The sequence below is a fragment of the Hesperophylax consimilis genome, chromosome 3 (assembly GCF_061612785.1).
Source record: "Hesperophylax consimilis isolate HC1 chromosome 3, BYU_Hcon_1.0, whole genome shotgun sequence".
Classification (NCBI taxonomy): Eukaryota; Metazoa; Arthropoda; class Insecta; order Trichoptera; family Limnephilidae; genus Hesperophylax; species Hesperophylax consimilis.
In genome coordinates, this window is record NC_142838.1 from 40,852,700 (window position 1) to 40,864,721 (window position 12,022).

Consider the following 12,022-nt stretch of genomic DNA (forward strand, 5'->3'; position numbering starts at 1 on the left):
TTTGATGTGATCTATGAAGTTTCACTAAAATGCATACATTGTGTTCAAACGTGTCATCTGCTGGAATAATGCAAACAATGTGTTCAAACGTGTCATCTGTTGTAATATTAAAATGCATAGATTGTGTTCAAACGTGTCATCTGTTGGAATATTAAAATGCATAGATTGTGTTCAAACGTGTCATCTGTTGGAATATTAAAATGCATAAATTGTGTTCAAACGTGTCATCTGTTGGAAATTTAAAAAAATTGTGTTGCTAGCGTCTAACAATTATTGGAGTTAATTAATTATTCAGAAAAATATCCCTATGTAATACTTAGACCCTAGATAATAATTAAAATTACAGATTATTCGGACATGAAGGGGTTTTCAGTGAAGCTGGGGGATTTGATGTAGTCAATGGCCGGGTCAGAGAGCTCGAAAAGGTAATCGTAGATGCCCTGCCTCCTGGCAATGTCCTTGGGGATGTCGCCGGAGTGGTTCTTGATGTGGGCGTCCACATCGGGGTGCAACAGGAGCAGTTGGAGCATCCGCTTGCAGTGGCTACTGGAGGTGGCTATGTGCAGTGGCGTCTGATCTGGAATTTTAAATATATCTCTTGACAATGTTCAATTCATCTCAGGGTGGAGGGTACCCTCTTTATCGCCCTTGAGACCAACATTCTGAATGGAAGCATTGCTGAAATGCCTTCAGTTGAGTTTTGTGACCAGATATGAATAACCAAGTACATTCAACACACATTACAAAGAGAGAATATTCATTTCTACTATCCAGTACAAAACAATCACACCCTCAAACAAACCTACATATCGTCGCATTAATTCGTAGAATGCGTAACTCCCAAATGTAAAATTTTACAGGAGGCACAAAAAACCTCATAGTGAAAAAAAATGAAAGACGGCTTATTCTTTTTATTTATGTTTCGAACATATAATATATTTGGAAATTTATTTTCAATCATTAAACTTTTGTAAGTTAAGGCTTTCTATTTCAAATCGGAGTTAGGAAGTTTACGTAAAAACCGAGAATGGAGATACGCATTTTACAAAAGATACATACTTTTCTGCGAACAGTTTTATGAACCTAGCGGAAAATTTGGGAGATAGGAATTTTACGAGGCAGTCTATTTAGATGCATTTTAATGATGCGGAAGGTTATCGTTAAAGGAGTGGTAATCCTTTTCTAATGTCTGTTTTAAGTCTTGTAAATGCTGGTACTTTTCCTTCCTTAAGGGATTAAATCTGACTCTCAATGAAATCTTCAAACTCTGGAGATCATTACAGATTCGGCGACGGTTTTGTGCTGGGTGAGATCTACACTGACCGGGAGTAGTCGTATCAGAGATGATCGTTAAGTGACGCTTGGAGTTGATGAAGGAGATTGTAGAAGAATTTGATCTGACATTGTCGATCACCCTTGTTGTCCTGTAGAAATAAAACTGATGTACTTACTAGGGTTTGCAAGACCCGGGCAAAGAGTAGCCATGACAGGAAACGTTGTGAAAGAGACTCCTCAGAGTGTGAAGATAGGTGGGAGAGACTTGAAAGTGGAACTGGTGAGCAAACATGTGCTTTAAGCGTAGAAACTCTTCATGCTCAGCATCACTTTGGAGTAAAGTGAACGCTTCATCTTGCCCGGCTGGTCGATCCCGAGGCGAGAAGAAAGGACGTCGATAGATGCGTGCGTTCCTGCGTACAATGCAGGACAATTGACCCTCCACCATCATCCCATGAAGCGGGTAATCTTAATGTTGGGACAACCTGGAGTCGCTTGGCAGTTGATGTTACTCATTTCGGTAGGAAATGTTTACTCACATTTATCGATTGCGGTCCAAGTAGATTTGCCGTGTGGCGGGAAATCGAGTCAGATAATGCAGCTTCGATTATCAGACATTTGGAAGAAGTGTTTCAGGAAAGAGGCCCGCCCAAAGTAGTTCTCATGGACAATGGTACTGCATTTTGTTCCTACAGTGTTACAGATAAGTGTAAGAGATGGAATGTTCGTCAAAGATTTTGCGCGGCATACCGACCAGCTGGAAACGGTATAGTTGAACGACATCATCAAACAATAAAGAGAACTGCAGCCAGAAGTGGAAGCGATCCCCTGCAGGCAGTGTTTCGGTACAATCTTTGGCTGCAAAAAGTCAGGATGATCGAGGTATTGCGCTGTCTAGTATAGTTCACACTTCACACTCGTGGAGACACCCTTCTGCGCAAGTGAATATAGAAGAGGAAGTATTGACTGAGCTCTAAGTGGGCGATCTTCTTGCGGTTAAACCAGTAGATGGGAGATGCACATCGTGCATGGAAGGGTGACAGGACTTACTTCAGTCAACAACATCGAAGTAGATGGCATACCAAGACATGTGCTTGACCCGCGGAAGATGCCTGACAGAGAACGGACTGTGTCTGAGGAGAGACGAGATGGAATTGCCGCACGTTCCACCGTAAATATTTTGGGTTTGTTTGAAGAGGACAGTGAAGAACCGGATCCGGATATGCATCAGGAGGAGATCCATTTGCAAAGAGATGGTGACTTTGAAGAAGAGATAATCACAGAACAAGGACCTATTAGGTATTTACGAAACCGCAGAGGCACATAAAACAAGAGAGCTACGGCAGAGCGTCACACGGTGCAGAAGACGTCAGTTTAGACTACAGATACAAAACACTATTCGTGACTTCACAATTAAAATTAAGGTTATAAAATGTTCAAAATTGATTAAATCAACTTATCTCAGTTAATTTCACGGTAAAACTATTACACCGTAAATAAATTTCCTCAGTTAAAAACACAACAAGCGTGCACGGCTCACCGGCCAATACTGAATTAAGGAGTTACGAAGTATTCGCGAGTGAAAATGGCACCATAATTTTACGCAGTTTTCTAATTTGTGTTTATCTAAAAGGTTAATTTTTTTTTAAATTTTCGAGTTTTACTAGTCGATGCGGGTCTAATTTTAACACCAGATGGCATTAAAAACGTATTTTCGAAAAATTTGGAGTTACGCAGTCTACGAATTGATGCGACGATATTCTACATGAACCAAGTTCGCACAACTTTAGTCTATCTGAAGGACAGGCATCTTATGTAGGGCAGACTCTTCAGTAGCGATCAGTTGCTAACCCTGTAGAGATCTCAAATACGTCCAACAATTGAATTTGGGAGCCACGTCTGGGCTGGAGCCCCAAAATACTTAGTAAACCTACTTGATTCTGTGCAAAGGAGGGCCCGTCTGATTGACAATCCATTGTTAACAGACCGACTGCCATATCTTAATAATGCACAGATGTCTTACAGATGATCTTAATTCAATGGAGCCTACCTGTTCTCCTGTATGCGAAACTCACGTACACAAGCAGAATACCTGTTGATGTTGGGTTCATGAAAGCAGGTCATTCCTTCGATTCGTTTTTGTGTAAGTCGGCTCGCATTGGAAAAGATCTACCGGCATCTGTCTTTTCTCCTTCATACAATTCGAGCTTCTTCAAGACCCTCATTAATAAATCCCTTTCTACCGCCCCTACATCATAACGCTGCCCAATCGGGTGGTGATATAGTTCCCATATCTCACTGTACAGACGGGCACCAGAATAGAATAAGACATTGATATTTATTGTAGTATGTAGATGTTTTGAAAAGAAAAATCACATCAAAGTTAACATAATCTTTGCTTTTGGGTTGTTGCTCCGACTCATTCTTGTGTAAAAGGCAGCAGTCGAGCGAACTACTGGCAAATGTCTTTCCTTCCTCATCTGCTCCGAACCTTTTTAAGATTTCTAAATCTTTCATACTCTTTAGAGTTTTGGCATCCAACTTTGGGCATATGCCTCTCTCAAATGAATAAAAATGTATGTTTCGATGAGTTTATAATAATGCAAGGGTACCGACCACCCTTGCTGGGAGCGTTGACATTGGCCCCGGCACCCAGCAGTCGCGCGATGCAGGTGGGATGGTTCCATTGGCAGGCGGAGTGCAGTGGCTCCCAGCCCATCTTGGTGCGCGCCCCCACGTCGGCCCCGTGCTGCAACAGGAGGCTCACCACCTCCAGGTGATCATTGTAGCAGGCTCTAGAAGGAATAAAGGAATTTTAGAGATACACGGGTTGTTTTAGTTTTATTCAATTCCTTAGTAAGGAGTAGATTTGACAGTGGTCAGTAATTTGGAGTCAACACCAGGTAAAGTATTCTCATTTCGACATCTTGGATAGTACAAATAAATTTCTGAGATTTCTCTATTTGAGGCCCTCTGTACACCTGTGACTCTAACCTACCGATTTTCTTTTGGATATGCTAGGAATGAACCATCTACGGGTCAGAAGAGAAACCACAAAATAGCTGTATTTCAATAACGATCATGCCAGTGGCACACGAGCGGTATACACTCATAATATGTGTGGGCTTGGCTTTAAAAATGCCAATATAATGTTATGCCAAGCCCACATTTATTCTGAGAGTACAGCGCTTGTGCACCACCATACCTGCTAAACATACCTGTGCAATGGAGTATAGCCATCTTCATCAATAACATTCACAAGAGCAGAATCAATTCGAAGAAGTGTGCTCACTGTGTCAATCTTTCCCTTTTCAGCAGCCCATAGAATTTCTTTCTCAGGAGTTTCTAAAAAATTTACATGATGAGATAAAAAAAAACACAGAAGAATTGCAACAGAAAACTAGGATCTACGATAAAGCACATTGAATGCGAACTTATTTAATAAATCATTTGTCGTATTGAAAAGCTGATAAAAGCCCATCATTATTACCGTGAGGATGTTTTTCTTCTTCAATTCCCTGGTCATCGTCATCCCAGCCAGACACAAACATACCCCGCGTTTCTTCATTCGCCTTCTGCCGTTCAATTTCCTTCTGAATCTTCACCATGTTTGCGGGGTTAAATAAATCCTTTTCGTCTTCTTCATCATCAGACATCTGTACTTGGCCAACGAAATCCATTGTTTATAATGTCGGAACTAATATTATTATCTTTGTTGATATTTTTGGCATGCACGCAATGCACTTTTCGTTCAAACTTTTGACAGAAAACTCATAGAATAAACATAAACTAAAGTACCATAAACAACATTAAAAACAAATTTTACTCGTTGGTTCATGTTCCATAGAAAAATGTAAACAACAATATTATTCACCAGGGGCGTATAACTCTCGCATAACCTTGTAACCCTGATGGGAGGAGTTATCCTCAACCCAAATTCTTATAGACAAAGCTGTTGTGGCTGAAAGCTCAGATCTCATTGGCTCAGAGCAAAAATTGTATCTTGATCTCTCGCTCTCTACCGTAGCGACTCGTGTAACAGAAAGAGAAGCTAAGCATGTGTTATGCTCCGATAAAAAAATAACGGTAATTTCCAAGACGCCATTTCGCAGATTGAAGTCAGTTGAAGGTTTTTGCGTAAATATTTTGAATTTTCTTTCACCGATCTAAAAATAATGTTGCGTGCTAGAATTCTTCAAGGTGATAAATGTGTTGTGTTAAAGGTTGCTCAAACGGATTCGATAATCCAGTGCTAGGAAGAAGCAGCAAGAAATACGTTTGTTTGTGTGTGCCATTTCGCGATTGAAATAAAAAATACGGTACTTTTGGGATTACAAAATAATGCGTTGCCAACGCTTAATCTTCCAATCATCATAAAATATCCGGTCTATCTCCACCAATTGAAAGAAGGACCCGATCCCGTTGTTAAATACAAGTACTAACCTTTCGTTCTTTGATACAATGTTCATGATTCCTGAATGTACTTCATTGGCTAATAATTTGATTAATTTTTCTTTTCAGACCTATCCGTATTCCGACGCGATCTTATACCACGTATTAGGAGACTAAAATTGCTAAACAAAGCCACGATTACATCAAACAAGTTCATTTAAACCTCTCCAGAATTACATCATGTAAGTACAAGTATTTTCAATGATGTTTGCTGACGACAAAGCTTTGAAAATTATATGAAACCCTTGCATGAGAACTTGAATAACTTCTAGTGCTATTTTGTGTATATATTCTTGTATTTTTGTGCAAGGTCAAATTAAATCCTATTAAGTTGTTGCAGTAAGACAGAAATCCTGGGTTCGATTCCTAGTTGAGACTGTTACTTTTTAGTTTTTTGTGTCTTGTTCTGTTTCATGTTTTGTTTAGATATATTAGTATTATCTTCTACTTCAATGATAAATCAATGCTCAATACATCGGTTGTACTGACCCTGTTTTGTATTACTGTCCATTGTCTTTTTGAAAATAAAAAATATTTTGATTTGTGCATAGCTGTGGGTTTTTTTATTTTCCTTTTCCTGCATTCCAGTATTTTTTATTATATAATTTTTTTGGAATGAACGATGTTAGCTGGGTGCAGGTATATTGTCTATGTTTGCTCTTTTTTTAAATGACCTTGAGATTTCTTTATGGTCCACCATATATTTACCTGTCTGGACCAAACGACCGTTTTATCTGTGGTCGTCTGTGGTTAAGGGGGTGACAAAATGGCGCCATACAAAAAGCCCGAAGATATCGATCTAGAGAGTGGTTTATTTATGATTATTCACCATCGCCACCACATGGGAGAGCTGTCAAACGTCAAAACCGGAACATAAAAATATATTTTTCAAGCCTAAGCACATGTAAGAATATTTATATAATCACTTATCCCTTGCAGTTCATTCACATGTACAGTTATTTATACATTACGTAAATCATGTGCTATCCAAATGTTTGCTCGGTGATTATGACATAGTTATCTGGGTTGATCTAGGTAAATTTTCGATTTTCAGATCTAAAAATGCCACAAGGAAAGATGAAAGTCAAAGGAAAACTGCCTGACAGTCACAAAAATAAGCAAAAGAACAAAGGAACTGCAGTTTCAAAAAGAAAACGTGCACCAATACAACCCAAGAAGGCAAAGTTCGAGGAATCACACAAACTGAAGAAAGCGATTTCAAAAACTGTGAATAAGAAAATGGAGGAAGAGATTCGCTCAAGAGCTTTAGATAGAAAAACTACCTTGTCCAAAGCCCAGGAAGCCATGATAGCCCACAATGCTGCCAAAACAGCAGCTACCGCTACTTCCTAATCTTTATTTTATTCAATAAATAACTTCTATTTTAAAGCTTATTTCTTTCAAATTCTAACTACTGTTGTCAGCTCTGGCTGCTGCCTTAAAATTATTGCAAGTAATAACTTGGGTAAATATCTAAAAGCGCTCCGCCTCCTTTACTCTTTTAAAACGGAACTCAGCAAAATCTATGAAAATATCAATCAAACGCGTGGTCATGGTCAATCAATGCAGACATGCTGTTGATGTTTGTCCTTTAGATAGTTAAACTAAAATTTAGTCAAGAAAACTTTTGGTATTTTATAGGAAACCTTTAACCTTTTCTCTGCGGGAGACGCACGCCTGCGACGCACTGTACATGCCCTGTACGCGGGTGGCACATCTGTGCGACGCAAAGTTTCTTCGGCGTTATGGGTATGAAACATGCTTGAGCGCGGTAAAACTTATACTCTTAAAAAATCTCACATCTTTACACTACTGACATCTTACGATATTTATCCATAATACGTATCCTAATCATCGATACAAAGATTTGAAGGGATCTTCCAACTCGGAGCGAAAAATGAATCAGTTTGAATTCTTCCCGCGTCTTTACACACGTTATTGCGCAGGCGCATTTTATAAGATTCTCAAACAGAGACGCTCGCCGTGTAGATTACATTGTTTTATCGAATTATTGTTTGCTTTTTCGTGGATATGAACTATTTTAATTACAGTGTACATTAAATCTGATTTATCATATTTTAAAATAAGTTCAGTTACATACATTCATTCAAACTATTGAAGAAATATAAAATTTCGTCAGTGATAGATTATTTTCAAATAAAGATACGTGGTTAAAACTTTTTTATAGTGAAAAATCAAGTGTAAAGTTGTACAAGTTTGACTTTTTATCAATTCTTGAAAGTATTTTTATTGCCAAAATACAAAATGTCGGGTCGTGGTCTTAATGACGAAGAAATATTTGTTGCTACTTTAGAAATAGATTCAGATTTTGAAATTAGTGACAGTGACGTCGATAATAATTGCGAAGCTGCTGAAATACATGAAAGCCATGATTCTGCCGTTATGCGTTGAGAACTGTTTCAAAATCACGATAAAAAAATATATTGAGTGATACATATTTACGGTGACATAATAACAGAAAAATTATTTCATTATTTTTGTAAATTTAAGTGTAGTTATTTTTTATTATATGAACCTTTTTAAGTGTGTCAATATTTCATGTATCCAGTCAAACGCGACATCGCACCCATAAATCAACCACTTACATCGCACCACAGTTGAAGAGCTCTACTCCGGCATGTTTATAATCATGTGTATCGTTAACCTTGAAATAAACATGGCCGCCCGGGCATACCATATCAGTTACATTATGAATATATACTTCGAATTTTTATCAAGCCCCATTGATGTTCGGATTGTTTATTTATACTTGAAAAGATAATTCAAGACATAAGCGACGTATTTTTTAAAACAAATTTTAAAATCCATGCGTGATTATTGTTTAAAGTCATAAATTAGATTGATAATAAATAGCCCCGCGTGTGAACGAAGTGATACAAATTAATGACGCATAGAAAAGGTTAAAACGCATTAAAGTCTTGTGCTGCGAAATAAATTTAGTCAAATATGTAATAAAAGTGCTTATTATTTTGAGCAGCCGAAAACTTTGACCCGAGAACTTTGATTTGAGAACCTGGGCTTGCGAAGCTCCAACTATCCCATGGCTGAAGGTCGGAGGCGGGGCCTCTGAGTGGGGACTGAATACTCAACGGCTGGCTATCGAGGAATGCTTCGTCTGACTTCATCTCCCTCTATGAAGAACACCTTCCCGAGCTCCTCTTCCACGATCTGAAAATAATAACAAGAGTAAACACTAATAGATAATATTAGGTACGGTTGTATTTTAAATGTGCAATTTAAAAATATTAATATTTTTATTAAAACATACTCAGTTATAAGTATATTAAATTATGCATGGTCAAGGCGCTACTTTATTTACACAAATACGGTATTGTATTGAATCATCGATACAGTATTGTATTTGTATGCCTTTCTTGAAAGAATTATTTTTTTTTTTTTTTTTAATATTAACTCCACACAGGAGGCCCTGAAGAAAATAATTTCCCTCAGGGCCTATGTCATCTTTGGGGATGCTGTGTGGTGGATCTTTTTGTGGAGAGGAAGGAGTGAACATGGGTCTTGAAGAGTCCCATGTTGTAGGAGGGAGGAAACACAGAGGCCGGCAGTTCGTTCCACAGCCGAGCTGTTGAACTTAAGAACGAATCGTAGAAGCGACCCGTTCTCATGTGACAAGTGTCAACTGTGTACAAATGTTGGGCGCGCGTTTGGCGTGTATCCCGACTACGCACCAGTGCCGAAGGGATCAATGACGCTAGTTCCTCAGAGCATCTTCCATTGTAATACCGATAGAACAAGGACAGCATACCTACCTGACGCCTGTGCTCTAAAGATTGCAGTCCGTCTGTTAAGATTGGGGAATCTATCAAACGGACCGCCCGTTTTTGCACAGAGTCTAGGGTTTTTTTCACGTATTTAGGGGCTCCGGACCAGAGATGGCTGCCAAATTCGACAGTAGGGCGCACTTGCGATTTGTACAGGGTCAGCAGTTGTGTATTATTAAAGTATCTGCGGGCCCTGTACAGTACGCCCAGCTTCTGAGAGGCCAACTTAACTCTGGCTTCGATAAAGCCCCCGTACCTGAGCTGGTCACTTATAGTTATACCAAGCATATCAATGGAAGGCCTGTTCGGAAGATTGCTTCCGTTGAAGGAGACTAGATTATCATTTGGATCCCTTTTAGACGTAATCAGACAGGAATTGAGTTTTTATATTGATAAAACTATGTATTCATATTCGTATTGCCTATATACAGGCGTAAAAAAATAATTCATCTTAATATTTTAAAGCAGAACAAGCAAAAAGTATTTATTACTAAAATAATTAAAGTAACGCCATCTATGAATGCAAAGATTATAACAAACATAATGTTTAGACGTGTATATATTTATTATTCTGTTGATTCGTTCAAACCGCATTTCCCCGCAGTAAAATGGTATGAAAGTGAAGCTTTTCAAGGAAATTTTATTGGAAAATGTAGCTATTTAAGAAAGGAATAGTAGCATTTGTCGCATTAGACATTTGTTACTTAATTACTTTATGACATACCTTCCCTCCAGGAAGGACACGTAAATTGATCCATAATTTAAAGCAGTTTGCATAAGTAAAAATGCTACATTCTTACAGGCATAAAGCTTATGTTCAAACTTTGACAGCCGTTTTCTCAGGATCTACGTCACCGAACAGATTGAAATTTCAGATTCGTACTAAGAATTAAGATTTAAATTGGAATCAATAACAAAATCGAAGAAAAGTGCAATTTGTGGAAAAATCATCAATCTTCCGGGCATAAATTTATAAACGTAAATGGCTTGGGTTATAACCATGAAAGTGGTTTTCATAATTTTTATAGGCATATACATATGTAATGCTTGGGCTCGAACTTTGAAAGCCGTTTTCTCAGAATCGCCAAACGGATTGAAATCTTGGATTCGTACTAAGAATGGCGGTTTAAAATGGAATCAATGACAAAATCTCAGAAAAGGACCATTTGTTGAAAAACTATCTTATGTAACGCTTGAGTTCAAACTTTGAAAGCCGTTTTCGCAAGCTTGTCAAATTTTTGATTTGTACGAAGAATTATGGTCTGAATTGGAATCAATAACAAAGTCTCAGTAAAGCGGCATTTGTTGAAAAATCATCATTCTTGCTGGCATAAATGAACTTTTAAAGCCGTTTTCTCAGGATCCATATCGCAGATCGGACTGATTTCTTGGGATACCTGAAAAAATAATAGTATTTACATCGCAAAGAATATATGCCTTTTTAAAATTATGAAAGCATTTTAATTATTTTATATGTTAATTGACGTTAAGAATCATTATTACCCTAATTGTTTATTGTTTCTTCACATTTTATCATAGTTTACATTAGAATTTTTTACCTCACTAGGACAAGCCTTTGTTGAGGTATTATTATTCCTACACAGCGACCGCGGAAGTGGGGGGCAGAGGGGGCCAAATGCCCCCCTAAAATTAAATGGGGGGGGGCCGCGCCCCCTCCAATTTTACTACCTGGGTAAAGAAGGATTATCTGTGCTGGTAAAGATTATCTGTATCCTTCACAGTGCTTTTTTTCATAAATGAAAAAGTGTTTGTTGTATACAAGAAACGTACTGCACGTGCATAAGGCGGAAACATTTAGTTTAGATTTAAATGAAATTCTTAGGGAATTTGCTTCAAAAACAGCTGAGAACGTAACGTTTTTGGTATCGTTCAATGAATGCAATAAAGCAATATTTAAAAAAAAAAGGTTTTTTATTCACTGAACCTGTTATTTGTTTGACCTGGTCATCTCCGTTTTGTCTTATTTATAACTAGTTGATTGACTGGAGAGGAGACTGAAGGAAGAGGGTGACTAAACAAGTTTGCTCCCCCCGTCATAGAGTACTTCCGCGGTCCCTGTTCCTACATCCCTTCATCTAACCCTAATTAATTTCTCTATATTTCCATATACTGCAAGTTTTCATCCTTGCAGAGTTTTGTTTTCCTTGAAGACTGAATTTGACAAATTGTCCAATTTTTCCCACAGTAGAAGTATTTTCCCTGCTCTTGGAAAATGTTATAAAGGAGTAACACAGTATTCCAAAAGATTTCATTTGTTAAAACAACGATATTTGATAAATTTTATCAGCTTCATTATATTGGGACGTTAAAATAACAGTGTTTCCTAAGATGAAAATAGTACCTTATAAGACCGGTCAGTGGCTGAGTTGGCATTGCACTTGTGTCCCACCCAGGACACACGGGCGTCGAGCATTCAATTCCTCGGCTGGCTAAGTCTTCCATCATGAGACAAGCAACATTTTCCGCTTACT

General features: G+C 38.1%; 2 protein-coding genes across 2 annotated transcripts; one reads left to right on the forward strand and one right to left on the reverse strand.

Moving 5' to 3' along the window:
* Positions 1–163: 163 nt before the first annotated feature.
* On the reverse strand, positions 164–5,036 carry LOC149425501 (ankyrin repeat domain-containing protein 49-like). Its single transcript, XM_089651145.1, has 4 exons — positions 4,766–5,036; positions 4,494–4,620; positions 3,892–4,070; positions 164–577 (listed from the first exon to the last, which is right to left on the reverse strand). The coding sequence occupies exons 1-4, from the start codon at positions 4,953–4,955 to the stop codon at positions 348–350; spliced, it is 726 nt and encodes a 241-aa protein (XP_089507271.1). The 5' UTR covers positions 4,956–5,036; the 3' UTR covers positions 164–347.
* Positions 5,037–6,550: 1,514 nt separating this feature from the next.
* Positions 6,551–7,116, forward strand: LOC149425502 (uncharacterized). Its single transcript, XM_089650713.1, has 2 exons — positions 6,551–6,631; positions 6,782–7,116. The coding sequence occupies exon 2, from the start codon at positions 6,790–6,792 to the stop codon at positions 7,078–7,080; it is 291 nt and encodes a 96-aa protein (XP_089506839.1). The 5' UTR covers positions 6,551–6,631; positions 6,782–6,789; the 3' UTR covers positions 7,081–7,116.
* The last annotated feature ends 4,906 nt before the right edge of the window (positions 7,117–12,022 follow it).